At 31.6% G+C, this 18,981-nt stretch overlaps 1 protein-coding gene across 9 annotated transcripts; it reads left to right on the top strand.

Moving 5' to 3' along the window:
- Window positions 1-28: 28 nt before the first annotated feature.
- Window positions 29-18,794, top strand: LOC103576170 (casein kinase I). Of its 9 annotated transcripts, none has more exons than XM_008556258.3 (11): window positions 29-887; window positions 1,756-2,011; window positions 8,926-8,966; window positions 9,036-9,105; window positions 9,375-9,541; window positions 9,723-9,957; window positions 10,030-10,349; window positions 11,149-11,229; window positions 12,134-12,259; window positions 13,047-13,153; window positions 14,378-18,794. In XM_008556258.3, the coding sequence occupies exons 2-11, from the start codon at window positions 1,777-1,779 to the stop codon at window positions 14,445-14,447; spliced, it is 1,452 nt and encodes a 483-aa protein (XP_008554480.1). In that variant the 5' UTR covers window positions 29-887; window positions 1,756-1,776; the 3' UTR covers window positions 14,448-18,794. The 9 variants fall into 9 exon arrangements, with proteins under 9 accessions (XP_008554480.1, XP_053593190.1, XP_008554485.1 ...); XM_053737215.1 differs by having other exon boundaries at window positions 1,753-2,011; XM_008556263.3 differs by having other exon boundaries at window positions 1,743-2,011; window positions 9,393-9,541; window positions 14,396-18,794.
- Window positions 18,795-18,981: the final 187 nt, after the last annotated feature.

Genomic DNA, 18,981 nt, shown 5'->3' with positions numbered 1-18,981 from the left:
ATGTAGAAGATGAATTTGGCAACCCTGCCGGCCCCGTAGAAAATATTTCTCATCCAATGTCGAGTCGGAGCGCGAGAGGCAGAACTCAATGCCCGTTCGCAACCGTTTATCCGAGTTGGCCAAGTGATAGTGCTGTAGTTGTTAAAAGTGTTAAACTTAGTTGAGCTGAGTTTTATATTACAATTAATTACAAGTTCTGTTGATAACAATAAAACTGGTGTTGTCTTTTAGTGACCCGGGTGGTGCCCGAAATCCTGAACAAGAACAGCCAAGGAACTTACCACTGGTGTGTTTTATTTAAATAGTGACAATAAAATAAATCTATAAGAATGATAATGATGTTCTGGAGGTGCAGCTAAGCCAGCAGCAAAAGCTCAATCAGAAGCTGATTTGAAATCATAATCAGAATAATAATTCAGGAACAAAGTGGATGTAACAACAGCAAGTAGACCCGCGCGTCAATTGTCGTTGAAGTAGTCGATCCTTCTTGCAGCCGTCGTGTGAGAGAGCCAAGAGGATACATTATATTATATATACATCTATAGATATATAGATATAGATGTATAATACATAATATAGAATATAGACATATATACAAGGAGGGCCGTACGATTGTGGAATAAACGGGCACGAGAAAGACGGCTTTTCCAAACTTCGGGTCAATGTACGAGGGTCGTTAGTACACGACGCCGTGGATCCTGATCAACTTAGTGAGCTTTATGTTAACGAGTGTCTAGAGTTGCTCATAAGCCCATAAAAAAATATATCGCTCCCGCGATTTATAAAACGCCAGCGATGACCCATAATGGTGGTCTTCTCGGGGTGCTCCCTGCTTCACGAAGACAGAGCCACGTTTGGGGATGTGTTGCCCAGTGACCACTGAGGAGGTTTGTGTTGACTAAATTCATCATCCCGGCCGGCCGGGTTTTTTATTTTATTTATACTCGGATTTTTTTTTTTACACTATACAAATAAATATATTTATATTTATATATTTATATATTTATATATTACCATAAATTACAATAATTAATAATCAGCTAATTAATTTTCTTCACGACACTCCTTGTAGTCTCATCGCTGCGTTTGTTATGAGACTCACCAACGACTGCCCTGTTCTTTTATTATTATCAGCATAATAATAATAATAATAATAATAATAATAATAATAATAAATATTATTATTATTGTTATTAGTAGTATTTTATTTTTGTTGAACCGCGACAGACGACACAAAAGTTGGTAGCTATTGACATTCTTGGTGCGTTTAAGCGTGCGTGCATATGTGTGTTCCCATCATCATCGTCGCCGTGGTCGTGTCCGTCATTGGTGGTTACCGTGCGTGCAACACCTCGGCACACCGGTGTCATCCTTCATTTGTATCTATGTAAATAAATTTTATAATTTTAAAACACGGGGATTTTAATTCCCTAGAACCCGGTGTAACAAGTTTCCCAAGTACATTTTTTCGGTATTTAAGCACCTCGGTTGCGAGGAAAATAAAAAAATTGATAAATACCAGTGTTGGAATAGAGTTTAAGTGACCAGTGGCAGTTGTCCGGTTCATAAAATTAGTTGTCGATAATAAATAGAGAAAAAAAAACAAGAGTATGATTTATGAAAAATGAAATGGAGATGAGTCTCCTCTATGGAACTTTCATCAGCTACTGGCAACTGACAAGCCCAAGGGTGGGCGTAATTTAGGCATTTTAGTGATCAGTACGGTCCCACTTGTGGGCCAGAATTTTTCAGAAGGTTGTGGACCAGTGATACAAGATGCAGAAGAGTGACAGTAGAACGGGCAGAGGCGAAAAGGAGCTTCCGAGAAACGACCGTGACAGGGAGCAGGAAGCTGCCAAGAGAACTTCTAGGGGCAGCGGAAACGCGACTAGATCAAACATGCACACCTCTAGGCATAGTGTTACTTCCACCTCCGGAGTGTTGATGGTTGGACCAAACTTCAGAGTTGGAAAGAAAATTGGCTGTGGTAATTTCGGGGAGCTTAGACTCGGTAAGTTTTCTTCTTTTATTTTCTTTATTATTATTAAGTTTTTTTTTATCGATACTCCAATTTATTTATAATGAACAAGCATTTTGTTCATGTATAATGTGTTTATAGGATAAAAAATGACTCGTAAATACCCGATAATCTCAGAGACCCTTTTGTTTATTTATTGTACCAATAACAAATCCGCAGAGAGTTGATTATCAATTAGCTGCTGTATATTCATCCATGAATTTTAATGCTCTCATTGATTTACATTAAACATTACCAGTCTCAACTTCTTACCAGCTATAATCAATTGTTACGTCATTAGAATTTGAATTTATCAGTTTGTTTATAGCGCCGATATCACTGCGTCGTTATTCGTTAAAAATAAAAATAAAAAATAAAATTATGTGTTGAAAATATAGTAAATGATAATACTCGTGTTTTGATGCATTATAAAAGTCGCTCAGTGAGTGTCTATGTTATCAATAACTTATCAGTTTTGCAGCAATTTTATTATCTGAATTGTGTGTACCCAAAAGCCACGACGCAAGTTAAGACAAGACCGAGTGATTAATGAATAACGAATCTCTGTCAAGATGTTTTACTATATTATTATTATTATTATTATTATTTCCTGTTTGTGTATAGAGTATAGAATATGGCGAAGACTGACTACTTTCTATATCGCATGTGTGACTCACATAAATAAGACTAGACTGTAAGTATACAGAGAGACATAAATATTTGATTTTTCGTTGTTGCCTATACTACAGATGTTAGTAAAAGTATCAATCGTATAAAACAAATATGTATATTGTATTACAATTTATATTAAAAGAAAAGTATATAAATATATATATGTGGAGATGAAAAAGGGAGTTTCTATGAGGGATAAAAAGTATGAGCAGTCGTTGATGCATTTAGTAAACACGTTTGAAACTACCGGCTTTGAAAATGGCGTTGATAACGAATCAAGATAGCCACGGGGCTCTTGTCTCGCTCGAGTGTGTGTGCATAAGTCGACTTCCTCGACTGTCTTGTGGCCTCGCTTCGTGCGAAACGAGTCGAGACGAACTGACTCGAGTCCCCTGGTACCGCCGTCCTATTCTCCTTATTTTTCTCTCTCGCTCTTTCTCTGAGGCTGCCTTGATGTGGATTTCTCTCATTCTGACACAGAGCCACGGTAACTCACGTCGTTTTGCTTGATGGTGTGCATGCAGGCATGTGTGTATACACAACCCTGATGCACCACCTGGCCTCTTACTATTTCACCTCAGCAACACAAAACTACACATCAGCTCTCTTATAATGTTTATACACTTGGTTCTACGCCCGGTACGGGCTCTCTCTACTTAACTTGGTTGGCCCTCCACTCGTCGTCGTCGTGGGTCTCACGATCGTCAGGTGCGAACTACTCGGTGCCAGAAAATAAAACGGTTTGCATTGACAGGAGAGGCAAATTAAACCAACAGGGCTCAAGTACATATGTTAATATATGAGTATGTGTGTTTATAGCTAAGAGTTGTTATAAAGTATAAAGAAAATAAGAACCAGAATAAGAACACGTAGAAGAAGTATAAGAAGAGGAGGAGAAAAAGAGAAAACAAAAATAAATAAGAAGAAGAGAAATAAAAAATAGTAGAAGTGAATGAGGAGGGAGTAGTTTAATCGCGCGGCAACGGCCTCGGGCGCGGACAATTATGTACCGAGTGCAAGGTCTCAAGCTGCAGAAAATGTATTTTAACTTGCAGTAGGGACAGTAAATTTTCAATTATGTATGATAAAAAAAAAATAATAATAAAAAAGTACTCGCGTAATTCAGTAGTCTGATGACTTACTTGTTTTTTATCTCTCATTCACTCTCGCGCGGTTTCTTGAAAAAAAAATCTATATATATACTTATGAAAATGAAAATAAAAAATTGAGAGAGTTAATTTTTTTTTCTGGTGATCGAGGACCGGAACGGGAAGTACGAAATTCCAAACTCACCAAGCAGGTACATACAAACAAGAGAAAGGACTACGACATAGAGTTTCGAGGAGGAGAACTTCCGGCCATGGCCACATTGAGAGAAGATGAGGAGAAGTGGAGAAGTAAGAATGAGGAGGAATAAAAAAAAATTACCAGGGGATCCAATCGATCAGCCATCGCTCACCCGGTTTCTCACGCTCGAATGTACCCGAGTAGAGTCCAGAGTAGCGTTCAGTCGCTGTTATAAAATCAACCACCACGTGTCCTACAATTAGATTGTGCCCTTGGTTATTTGTAAAAAGTCTATTATTCCTTCTACAATAATTGCCATTGCATTCCGTTGCTATTACTATAACTATTACTATTACTGTTGCTCAATATTTTATTCACCAGACTGGGACTCATTACCCAACAATGGAAACTGTTAGATATTTAGGCACAAAGGGCCGAAAAGAGACGGAGGGAAACAAAGAGCGAGATCTCAGGATCCTGAAATCTGCTGGGGGATTTGCGTCAGCTGGTCGAACCAACACAAACTGTTTAAGTTTTAAATGGATTTAAGTTTAAAAATATTATTCGCTCTCTCTTGGGGCCTTGGTTGTTGTCGGCGGACAGGTTGCTACCTGTCTGGTCGGATCGAGTGACTCAGAGCGTGTACCCGATGACTGCTCCAAGTGAAATGAACTCCCCGGATCTGGTCGTGGCGCCTTGGATCTCGTTTTTCGTGTCGAAATCGCTTTTATAATTTTTTTATCTCTTATTTCTATTCTATTTTTATTTCTTGCAGGTCTAAACCAGCGAGAATTCACTTAGCATCGGCTAACTTGTTCCCTCATGAGTCTTTAAAAGGCCTGTAAAAAATCCATATAATCACAGACAATCGATAGCAGAATATGTTGATCAAAATAATACAATCTGAATATGGAGGACTAGGTTTCGGAGTAGGGTCTGCTCTGTTACTGCCTCTTTTTTTTTTTTTTTCAACTCTAATCTTTTTTATTTTGCCAGCCGAGTAAACGGTTAAATTGGATCGTAACCTTCTTAACTCTCAGCGCTCGTGACGTTGATGATTATGTGATTGCCGCTTATGGATTTATCCCCGAGGGATAACTCGTTAACCAGACGATTTTTACTAAAATCCTTTTTATTTAAACTACTACCTAACAGTTACTGTATAGTTTGCGTACGAATAGTTTAGCATTCTCTGAAATATTTTTAGTTTTATTTTAAATTATACCTCATTTATATATATATATATGTATATATATTTATTTTAAGTCTTTACAACACTTATATCCCTCATAATACTTTCTAACCGTTTTTATTATTGAATAATCCAAGAGATGTCAAAGTTAAGAGCGTAGTTGAATCATTACTTTACACAGTTTAGTCACGACTAAATTATATCTATACATTATCCATACATATATTTATATATACATATAAATGTATATATAAAACAGTGTAGTAAGAGTAGAGGGTCTCTAAGTGTTCGCCCGATACCCTGACCTACATTTTTACCCTGTACTCTACGGCACCGACAATAAAACCGTCTTAACACGTCAAATGATCCGCGATTCACTTGATTGTACCGCGATTAAAATTTATTTTTACTCCATAACACGGTTCCATATTTTTTATTATTCAGCTTTATCTCGAATCGTTGACAGAGATGGTGCAAGACTCGTTGAACTCCTGGTCGCAGTGTCGCACTCGACGTCAAAGGAGAGTACAGATGAGAGGCAGGACCGAATGGAGAAGAAAACCAATGCGATGAGGATGTCGGTAGTTGAGGAGACGAAGGGAACGAAAGGGCGGCACGGCGACGAAGGAGCACGAGCGGCGAACGGGAGAAGAAAGGAGTCGCGAGCAAGCAAAAGTGGGAGTAGGCCAGTCGTGGTAGTTCAATCGATCGATACACGTGATGTCTAGTTTGCCGAAGCTCTTGCTTTTTTTTTTATTATTTCATTATTTTTTACCCGCTATCTTATTATCTTCATCCCTTGGTTTTTTTTAGACATCCTGAAAAAAGTTTCATCGTAGCAACGGAGCCCAGGCGTTCGACACCGTACTGGGGGTAGAAAAACATATTCCCAGATATTGACTTGCCTTTTATTTGACTAAAGTATGTGCATTGCTATGCACATAAAAGGGTGAGGCTTCTCTTCGCTCCTTGACATTACGAGAGAGACGTGAAAATGTCGAGGAACTTTATCAATTTACCTAGTTCTTTCAATTAATCTTTCAATCTACTCTTTAATCTCCTTTTCTCTTTCTGCTAATACATATATTTGAAGCCTAGCAACAGTTATTGCTGTGGATTTTGTTTATCACGTAGAGCATAAATATGCGTTCACAATATTGAAGCCTTATAACTGAAGAAAAATATATATTTTTATTTTTAAAATAAATCCTTTCGATGTAGTATTGTAAACCTTTCCATTTGCTCGCGTGATGTAAGTTATTTAAATGATAATAATAATAATAATAATAATAATAATAATAATAATAATAATAATAATAATAATAATAATAATGCTTGGAAACTCAATACCAAAAGTTTCGTCCAAGTGTCAGCTGATTGGTCCACAATTCAACCCGTATGTGGTCGAGTGTAATCACTTTAATTTCAAATTCATTGTTACTTTTTAGTAGCTATATAGTTAATATATATCTATATGTATATAAATTTGTTTGGAGCAGAAGCATGAGAACTAAAATGCGTATACAATCGCATCAACGTCATGTTGCTGTCTCAAGCTCTGGTGCGGATGCTCACGACATTTGTGACCTCTTTCTACAAGGTGTCTCTCGCAATTCGTCACCAATATAACCACAGACTATTTAACCTTTTGAATAATAGATCATTAACTCTTAAAATTTTATTTTTATTGTATTTATCAACAATAACGTTATTGATACAGTACATTCGCTCTTTATTGCTAAATAACTAGAGTAATAAATAAATGAATGTATGAAACCGATTAAACAAATATAGGAATTAATAAAAATATTTTGATTTATTGATCCGAGTATTTTCTAAAAAAAACTTATTTAAACAGAATCATAAAATTTATTATAAATAAAGATGTGCTAAAAAATATATAACACCGAGGTTTAATATACAAACTGTTGCTTATCTTACGTCTATACATCAAATTATTAATGTTTCAACTTTTAACTTTTAACTTTATAAAAAAAAATAATTATAGTACAGATAAATTTTTTTTTCTCGGAATTAAAAATGATTTATCTGACAGAATTATCTATGATTACAATAAAAAATTATTTATCATATTAATTAAAGAATGATTAGTCTTTTAAAAAAAAAGCGCGCGGGAGGGGGTTCAATAGGAAGGAAAAAAGAAAATTAGTATGCATCGATGGAGTATTATATGCGGATATGATTGTGTATCGCGTGATGTGTTAATTACAACAACCGTTGCATGCTCTCGCGCGTTTTTATTTTTTTAATTAGATTATACTAAGCGCATGTGACCGTGAAACCTTTGGACCACGAGGTCGAGGAGGATGATAGGAAATTAAGCGGCTTCTGTGTGTCCGGTCGGTAGACGATGTACACAACGTCGATTTGTTGGCTTGTCAACTATCTATCTATCTATATATGTATATATATTAGTTTACAACACGTGTGTTGATGTACCTTTACTTTGCTCAGCTTTACTCAGCTTTGCTTCGCCTGTTGTCTCTTTATCTTGTATCTTTTATGACTATACGTTAACGTTACCATCAACAGCTCGTTACTATAGTAAATTTATTATCGGAAAAGCCACCGCCCGGCCGGTCGGTCGGCTTCAATAGGATTATTACATTCTAACACCTGGACGTAAAACATTAACGCGGGAAACCATAGCCACTTGGTAACAACAAGTGTCGTTGACTCTTGATGTGTGTTACCAAGCGCAATAAAACCCTGCTACTACTGATACTGATTCTCATTCTCATCTTTATTCTCATTCTTGCACTATATTTTTTTTACAACCTACTACTAATGTTAAGTACTGATACTTAGTATGGATCAACAATGCAGCTGTTGTTGGAATAAATTTTTTTTAGTTTTGGTTTTATTTAAATTTAAATAAACAAATAAAAGTTTAATTACATATTATTATTATCCGTAACAAATAATTAGTATGTTAGATGTGTCTGATCGTTCCACACTTTTGAGAAATCTCTTGGATCGGGCTGGTAAGCACGTGAGGTATTTTCAGTGTGGCCTAGTTTATCGTGAGACTGCACGCGGTCGATCGAAAGCCCGACCCGCGGGACAGTCCAAGTGTAACTAAATTTTACACACGCACAAACTCAAACTCTTTTTTATCAGAAATATATTTATTTATTTACTTCAGTCGAGAAGAAAAATTATTTTTGTAAAAAAAAAAAACTCTTAGGATGAGAAAATATTTTATTTTTAATTTTCAGGAAATTAATCTGAACAAGAATTTATTTTGTAATTAGAGCACTAGTCTGACTCGAGTAATTTTTGTTAGCAATAAATTTATTTGGAATTTTAATTAAAAGTTTACTTAAGAAAATTAATTTTAAAAAAAATGTCTGATTTCTGGTTAATAATAATTAACTTGAGGATTAAAATATTTATATTTAATATTTATTTATTTATATTAAATTCACGAGTCGAGTACTTATGGAAGAAAAGACAAGAGTCAGAGAGACTGGTGGCTGATGGCCATTGGCCCTTGAGCAAAGCTATCTTTTTTATATTCTGCTTCTTACATAGCAAGACAACAACGAAATCTCTGTCTCGTTGGCTGGAATTAAATCCTCTTTGATGATCACTCCGGGTCTCTGAGTCGCGTGAATGTAATTTATAATGAACTGTACATTTTATCATGACTTAATAAATTAAAATAAATATACATGTATACATATATATATATTTTTTTTATTCATGTACACTCATCATGCTTTATTATTTTCAGGAAAAAATCTATACAATAATGAACACGTAGCTATTAAAATGGTAAGTGTCATTGTGACGTACTCGGGATCCATAAGATTTTTAATTACTCACGACAATTATTTTTTTTAGGAACCAATGAAGTCAAAGGCGCCACAGCTTCATTTAGAATATAGGTTTTACAAATTATTAGGCACACATGGTGAGTAATTATTTCGTTTTAATTAATCTCAGTTACTTTCATAATTGGCAACAAAACTTTTTTTTATTTCGAATTAAATTTAAAATTTTAAACTCAACTATCGATACTTTAATTATTTATTTACTTAAATCAGAGGTGATACTTTAGAGTAAATGTCGAGTTTGTTTAAAAAAATAAAAAAAGTATATGGATAGAAATAAAATGATTCAGTTGTTGCGACTATTATGAATATTTAAAAATTTTATATGTGAAAATTAATTGGTATACAGTTCATAACACGCATATAGAAGGTGTACCGGAGGTGTACTACTTCGGTCCATGCGGTAAATATAACGCACTGGTGATGGAACTCCTTGGACCGAGTTTGGAAGACTTGTTCGACTTATGCGGGCGAAGATTCACGCTGAAAACAGTTCTCAGCATAGCAACACAGCTGGTAATTTAAAAAAAAAAAAACACATTTTCAATTGAATGCATAACTATCTATCTATGCAACACAAACTATTTAGCTCTGAATGTACAATAAACACCGGGTGTCATCGACCCCGAGCAAGCAAACTAAAAAGCAATAAATCCTAACTAACAACACACCGTATTCATATTGTTTTGCTGTGCAGCTCCATAGGATAGAGTACGTACACAGTCGACATCTGATTTATCGCGATGTCAAGCCAGAGAATTTCCTTATTGGACGTAGTACGACTAAACGAGAGAAAATAATTCATATCATCGATTTTGGATTGGCCAAAGAATACATAGATTTGGATACTAACAAGCACATACCGTACCGGGAACACAAGAGTCTTACTGGGACTGCGCGCTATATGAGTATCAACACTCATCTTGGAAAAGGTTACCTATTTATTAACTTATTTAATAAACTACTGTGTGAATAATATGCCGACTAATTGTCGTATTTTACAGAACAAAGCAGGCGAGATGACTTGGAAGCACTTGGCCACATGTTCATGTACTTCTTGAGAGGCAGCTTGCCTTGGCAAGGGCTAAAGGCAGACACTCTGAAGGAACGTTATCAGAAGATAGGCGATACCAAGCGAGCGACACCAATTGAAGTACTTTGTGACGGTCATCCCGAGGAAATGGCGACTTATTTACGCTATGTACGGAGATTAGACTTTTTCGAGACGCCTGATTACGAGTATCTGAGAAAACTTTTCCAGGATCTTTTTGAACGAAGAGGATTCGTCAATGACGGCGAGTTTGATTGGACGGGCAAGACTATGGTGGGTGCTAAATAACTTACAAATTGCCTGTTAGCATGTCAAAAAATTATAACCGTTTAAATATATACTCAATATACATCATGTGTCACGATAGGCCTAAAACTGCTGTTGTTTTTTTTTTTACTTTATTAACATAAAATATGAAGCTTTTTAATTTTAAAATATTTTAACTTTGCATGCTGCCTATCAATGTATTATCTAGCCCCCCAACTTTCAACAGCTTCGGCAGTTGAGATTAGCTGCACCCTCTCATCTTGGAAAAACTAAATCAGATAAGGTTTGTCATCGCACTATCAGAGATACTTGAGGAAAACCGAAAAAAATATAAATTTTTGTTATTATTATCATTCAATTACTTTGTTATTACGTTATCAAGTAAATTTTTGTTGTCGTACACCACTAAGCTATGTTTACATGCTATTTTCGTGCTTTCTTATCAACGAGCAATAGTATTTACTTGATACTTAATTATTTTTTTTGTTAGTATATTTACACAACTAAAATCCACTATCTTCAGGAAATGGTATTTTTATTTAGATAAAAAAAATTTTTTATCATTAACATCTTTAGTGAGAATCTTTTCCGGGTTACACAATATTTATTTTGAGTGGAATCTCGCATTTCCTGGGCTCAATACCGAAACTCTCAAGTACGTTGTTATGTCACACTAATCTATGCGCACTCTTACCATCACTTACACTTTAAATTTATCACATAAAGAATGATAAGTATAAAATATTTTTAAAAATAATTTAAATTAACAATATGACGTACTGATGTTTTAATTTTTGAATTACAGTCAACACCAGTGGGATCGATGCAAACAGGACATGAAATCGTGGTGTCACCCAACCGAGATCGGCATCCTACCACTTACAAGGTAATAAAAACCGCGGATCATGTTATTCTTAGCATGCGCGTGTATAGCAACACACTTTTCTGTTATTAAAGTAACCGCATGCCCTATCTAAAGTTTAATACAAAAAAATTACACGCCGTAATTAACGATAATTAAAATATTTAAAAAAAAATTGAATCGTTATTTCGAGTGAAGTAATTAAATGAGTCACATAAATATATATATTTTAAAATAAACAAATATCGAGTAAACGTCAAAGAGCAAAGTTTATAAAATATGATAAATAAATTATTAGTACGTCGTATTTAATATACTTTTTTTAAAACTACTATTTGGATATTCGTGACCCAACGATCTATAGGATTACGATGATTATGAGGAGGATGTCATTCTGATGATGGATGAGGCAAGCGTGGAAATTCACGGGAGATATGTAAGCCTCGTAAAAATTTATTCCTCAAGATAAAAAGTTTATTTGGAATAAACTAACACACCGTAGCTGCTAAATTTATTTTTACTTCTTATTACCATTTAATTATTTATATTGTACAGTAAATTTTATTTATAATAATAACAATAATAATTAGCAATTAACTGAGTCAGTAAATGTAATAATCTATTGCAGTAGACGAGAGGTAGAATTCCTGGAGTTTGTAGGCTAAATTTTAAGTTAGAACTGACTGTAACAAGGGCGTTATTGTTATTATTGTTATTATTATAGAGTAATTGATCGGTGATAAAAGGAATAGTCGCAAAATGAAATGAGATAAAAAGAATAAAATAAAAAAATAAAAACTGTTGATGTTTTGTTAAAAATGATAAATCAAAGCTAGTGATATAAGGATCATCTCGCGTTTTCCTTTTAACTCGATTCAGAGTCAACTAACAAGACACATTTCCAACAATGTCCCGCTTGTTCCTCCAGGACGTGGCAGGTGGAGGGGTGGGAGTAGGCGGCGGTAAAGGGGTGGGAACCACATGGCCCGATACAGTCAAGCAAACGGGGGCTGGTGGTACATTGACGCCTGCCGACAGACACGGCTCAGTACAGGTGAGTGAACCCGCATTATCCTACTTCCAATTTTTTTTTAAATTTTTTTATCCTCTTATTCCATTACTCAATTTACATATCCCAGGAATAAATATCTCCACGCGTCACCGTCATTTTTAGTTTATCATTTTTTTTTACGTTTATATTTGTCCACATATATTATACATCAATGTATAAATATATATATTTAATTCCATAACGCCGATTCGATAATAAATGGCTCAGAATTAATAAATCAATTCCTTTCTAGTTACGGCATCATCGGATTATGGTCAGTTCATAAGCAGTTATTTTAATCCTTTAATTATTTATTTATTATTATTATATTAACTATCTATTTATTATTTATCGATTAATGCCGCATGTTATTTTGTATTCATCTAATTGTCTGTTGGGTAATTTTACTAACTGCCCTAATCACTAATGTAAGTTTTATTAAAACCCATCACTATCAATATAAAAAGACAATTATTGATCATTGCTAAATATTTATAATCATAAATTAAATTAAAATAAAATTAACTATACATCCATTGATTTAAATGTCATTTAGATTTTTTGTGATGTAGATTTAAATTTCATCTAATTGTCTACTGGTTCATAAATTATTTTGTACATCGAGTTCACTTAAACAATTTGTTTATTTATTTATTTAATTATTTATTTACTTTTTGATAAATTATTTTTTCATAAATTGTCACATCCGCTGTTGAACCTCGTTGATTTATCAAGTGTATTGATAACAATAAAACAGTTAATGAGTTTTATATTTTTATAATTAATCTAGGTGGTATCCTCGACAAATGGTGAGCTGGCAAATGACGATCCAACTGCTGGACATTCAAACACACCAATAACTGCACCGCAGGAAGTGGAGATGATCGATGAAACCAAGTTAGTACTAATTACATTGTGATATTTACGAGCACTGCATGTCAGTTACCTCATGTGTAAATTATTACTAAAATATATTTTTAATGGTTTAATTTATTTAACCCTTTTTTTCTTTTCTTTTTCTATTATTTTATTTTTAAAAATAAAATAAAATTACTTTTATAATTTTTCCAGCCCTGTTATTGTTACGAAAATGAGAAAAAAGTGCCCACGGTGTGGAGTTACTCGTGTTTTAAATCAATCCACTAAAACTATTTCAGACACACTTAATATTCCTAAACAATCCTCAAGACCTGCAAATGATTTTATATCACGATACAAACATCTTCTTAATCTTTCTAGACTTCGTAAAAAAAAATAATCATCACTATTCCATCTAATCACCACTAGTTCTTTATACATTTTATTTTTTTTTCTTATTCTCTTAGTCTTAATCATTTAAACTAAACAAGCAAACGTTTATAACTTGGACATCAATCACTTGTTATAGTTATTAAATAAATTAATTCATTACTTTCTAAATTAATTACAAATTATTAATGAGTTCAATATGAAAACGTTTGTTGATTAATTTTTAGTTCTGTGTAAGATTACTAATAACTGACAATTTCTTACCACATTTGTTTTTTGTTTATTATAAAATTTATGTATCAAGTGTTTAATTAAAAATAGATTTTTTTATTTCTGTTTAATTATGTGCTAACTTAATATCGATAGTGTGGCTTATGTTTAAAATTAATCGAGTTTTAGAACATTTTCAATTTTAAATTTTACATTACATGCAAGAGTGTAAATGTAGCAAACATCAGACAACTTTAAAATTGTTAATAAATAAAGTAAATAATTTAAAATTTGTCTGAAGTCTGCTACATTCACACTCATTAAATATAAAACATTTTCAATAATTTATTGCTGCTATTTAATTAATTAATTAACTAATATATATATACGCATTTTTTTTTATAATTAAAATAATTAAATGACAAGTTAAACTCACTAACTGTACACTCGTCAGCCTCATTCTTGTCTGGTAAAATTTAAAAATTCCATAACAAATAAAACGGTACGGGCCATTAAACTTTTTCTTGTTGAAGCATAGCATGTCTCATTACATCTACATCTATGTAACATAACATAACATAACATATCATATACGTATGTATGTATGTGTGTGTGTATTTATAAAGTTGATAAATAATGAGAAGCGATTCTAAGTCCTATTAGTGTTTGCTTTATTTCCAGATGCTGCTGCTTTTTTAAACGAAAGAAGAAAAAAAGTGGACGACAGAAATGACTGTCTGTTACTGTTGGGCTCGGGGGAACGGTACAGTGCGCGGATATTAGTGCTGGGGATAATAATGTTAATGCCAGAGGAACGTTAACTGGTGCCAGTGGAGCTGGAAGACATCTAGGAGTCGGGGCTGGAGGTGCTGGTAAACGTCCTGGCAAAGACAACCAAAACAGTGGAGATTCCGAACGCGAGGCTGTTAAATTATTGAGGGACGTCAGTCGTTCAGCCTCCAGGGATTCCGTGCTACAGCATACGACTGTCACAACAACACCCACGCCTACACCACCACCATTGTCCAATTGAACAATCATCTTCATCCTCATAGCCACTGATACTCTACCACTGCTATACATTTATTATTATCATCTTCATTATTAATTACTAATTTTTATTATTAATTATTATTATTATTATTACTATTATTATTATTAATTATTAATTATTACGATTATGTCATATTCATCAGCCGTCGGTGTCTACAGTGTAATTGACATTTAAAAAAATTCGTTTTGTCTATTGTTGCATTGTCAAATTAATACAAAATCAATCGATTTTGATTTGTTAAAAATTAAAATAACAAATTCATTCAGCAGTTAATTTAATTAACTAATTAATTAAAAAACTCATAATTAAACTTTACAATACAATGGAAAAAAAATGATAATAATAATAAACAATGAAATAATAAAAGCATTGAAAGAAAATGTGTAATATAATAACAAATAAATTTTTTTCCATAGTATATTCTCAGGAGTAAAAAATACAGTAATGAGGGCGGGGGAATTGATAAGTTTGTTAATTAAAAAGCGAAATTGATGTGTTATGCAGCTTTATATAGGAGCAAACAGCAAGCACTATTAAATTTAAATAAATAATTTTATAATTTATAATAAATAAATAACGCACTATCTATTTAATTGTAATCACCAATAAAATAAAATGATAAATATATGACAGACTTCTAAATGTACTTAGTCATCTAGATAATTTAACAAGTTTAATTTATCTACATATCTACGTCTGTTATATTCTCACTTTATTATTTTATCCTATTAAATAAAAATTTTAAATAGTAATTATAATAAATAATAAGACGTAAGAAATTAAGGGTATTCTCGGACAGTACCCCATATTTTTTTTTAAATATTCAATGACTCAACTGTCAAGCGTAAGGACATGCTCAGACAGTCTCTCCCCACTTTTTAAAAATATTCAATAACTCGATTGTCATGACGGCATTGAATTTTTATTAATTAATTAAAAAATATTTAAAGAATTAATTGAAAAAAAAGACAACTTGCAATTGCGCCAAGATAAAGATTTAAAAAAAAAATTCTTACAGTTATCAATTAGGAGTCTAACGAAATTTGGAACATGGTATTAAAATTCAAATTTTTGGGATAAACTTTATCAAATTTCGTTTGACTCCAAATTGATAACAACTGTCAGAAACTTTTATAAATTTTATATTTCGGTGGAATTTAAAGTTGGCCTTTTTTGCAATCAATACTTCAATTTCCTTTCAATCAACTGATAAAATTGTAATACGGTAATGACAGTTCGTTAATAAGATATTTTTAAAAAATTGGGAGATGTCTGAGGATGCCCTTAAAATATCAATTAAATATCCTCTATTAATTGTCTTTTTGCTGTTGCATCCTTATATTTTAAATATAATAATTATACCATCATTTCGTTTTAAATAAATATATTATATATATAAATATATAAATAGCTTCGGAAGAACAATAATGTGTGATGATGATAATGTCTTCTGTGTATTTAAATATCAGTGAAAGTGAAAATGTGCGAATGAGGTAACGAGTCACGAGCAATTGCGTGCTGTACAGTTTTGTTTAATCCCCTATTATTTTTTATTAAAATCTCATATTATCTGTGTGACGTGTGCTATCATTACGGATAACTGATTATCATTTAAATTTATCAAACAGATGTTACTATTACTATTGTTATTATTATTATTATTATCATAAATTATAAATTAACAATTCTTCCGTTAAAATCGTCCATTGTATGATCTCTCTGTGTTGTATTTATTTACTTGATCATTTTGATAATTAAATTTAATTTATGACGTTGGTTAATTTAAAAAAAAATATATCTATATAAAATAATTAAGTTGAATTACGTGGAATCGTTTTAATAATTGTGGCAATTTAATGTATAGAATTATTATGTTTTTTTTTTTATTTATTATTATTTTTCATTTATAAAAACTGGACTGTAAAAGATTTAACTTTCATGAATGTATCCGATAATAAAATAACATTTTTTAAAGTCTTTTTTAATACACGACTGACTGCTGGTTAAGTTCGGTTGTGAAATAATCATTCAAGTGTTTTATTATTTTTAATTTTACTCTTATTTTTTTTTTTTTTTACGGGCGTTAAACGCTATCATAATTTTTGTAATTTTTTTTAACGGATGATTGAGTTTCTAATTAAATTTATTGACATATGATCCACGTAAATGCCTTGTAAATTTTTTTAACAGGTAAATTTAAAAATAAAAAATATCCGATTTAGTAATTAAAATAATTGAAATTAAATTTAATTACACTTGAGCTTATTTCGGCAATCGCCAAAAGAACCAGAACATTTATAATGATTTTTTTACCTGATGACCATTTTTCACAAAGTTTAGTATTTAAATTTAACGGAGCTTCGTAATAATAAATAAAATAAAAATATAAATAATGTCCAAGTCAATTTTGTAATTTTTAAAGCGATATTTCTTCAAACAATACCACAATTTAAAAAAAAAACTGTAAATTAATTGTGATGTTAATAAGGAAAAAAAAATTGGTGACGAATGTGTGTGTGCATGTGTTGTGTTATTTTGTAAATAAATAATATAAACAATCGATTTTGATCAGTAAAATAATAAATACAAATAAGTCTAACTTTGGATAAAAATAGTTACTGTAATAAACTATTAATTATCATTATTATTAATTTACAATGTAGTAAATAATGCGTTTAAATGATAATGATAAATTTAAGTAAGACACGATTCCCTCGCCTAATAAATTATTTTATTGTAATAATTTATAATAATTAATATCAATTGTCTGATGAATTTATTATTATTATTTTTATTTATAAGATTTATTAGTTAATTAACGATAAATTATAGAGACATCGTCGGAATAATTCGAGCCAATCTCTTAATATTATTATTATTATTATTTAAATTTTGTCGACTGCTTTTCTTTGGTATGGCCAGCAAAAGGACACGAGTGATGCGAATATATATAAATATATACAGCCATAAGTTCCTTTTATATAATTATTATTTTTTTTTTTTATTAAAATGTTAATTAACTGTGACGTTATTCCGTCAGTTTGTTAATGAAGCTGTCGTAATAATAAATATTAAATAAAAATAATGATAAATAAATAAATAATAAAATATAAAAGATGAGAGTAGGTTGTTTGGAGTTTAGATATAAATTAAAACGTTAGCCAATTAATTGTCAAGTTGATTAATGAAAGTAGTGAGAAACACGTGGTTGTACAATTTAAATATTCCATTATCATTATTATTATTATTTTTATGATCATTGATTACTATAATTATAATTAATATTATATATGAATATTAATATTTAAAAAAAATATTTTGGTTGTCGCGCTCGGCTCCAGGTAACGGCGTCACCTGTAATTTTATACTCAAATATCTTTACTGCCCGCATATACTAGACATAGATTGTTAAAAAAATTAAAGAAAAAAAAAAGAAACAAAAGTTAATAAAAAAGATCGTGCACGAAAGTACGCCTCGTCCTCTTCCTGGCCGATCTCAATCTCAATCCCTCTAATGCACTATAAGGAATTCACTATTATTATTTTTAAATAAATTTATTAATTAAATTAATTAGTTTATGTACATAAAGTATTTTAATTATATATATTGTGGCTAAATTTATTAAAAAAAAAAACAAATAAAAAATAAATAAAACGTTTTAAAATAACAGATCACTATAAATAATCGAGGATAAGAAAGTAATGAGTCGTTTTATCTGTAATTTTTATGTAAAATTATTAATAATAATAATAATGTAAGTCTGGTTGATATATCACGGACTAGCGTAATACCGATGATCAATTATTAATGATTAATAATTAATAACAACCAATTAATGTTTTATTAATTATTAATCTCGATTATTTTAAATTAAGAGTGTAATTTTGTGAGTAATTTCTCAAAGCGTTTTTATTTTTACTTTTATCTATTTTGAAAAAAAGAAATAATAATAAGAGACATATATGTATATCTTATATATTTTAATCAGTTGCGCTTGAAAACTTTATATAATATGAACATTGTAAGCTGTGATTCATTTTCATTTTTAATTATTCATTAATCACTAATTATTATTAATTATTATTATGATATGAAAAAAAATTGTCATTTACGTTTTGATTAGCATAAAGTGAGACTATTATTGCGAAATTGACGACGAGATCGCGAGAATGCTTAAAATGTAAATATCAACAATGTGTCACGTGCTTATCG

Source organism: Microplitis demolitor, chromosome 3 (genome assembly GCF_026212275.2).
Source record: "Microplitis demolitor isolate Queensland-Clemson2020A chromosome 3, iyMicDemo2.1a, whole genome shotgun sequence".
NCBI classification, from domain to species: Eukaryota; Metazoa; Arthropoda; class Insecta; order Hymenoptera; family Braconidae; genus Microplitis; species Microplitis demolitor.
The sequence above is the reverse complement of the archived record's forward strand: the minus strand, read 5'-3'. Positions and strand labels throughout refer to the sequence as shown.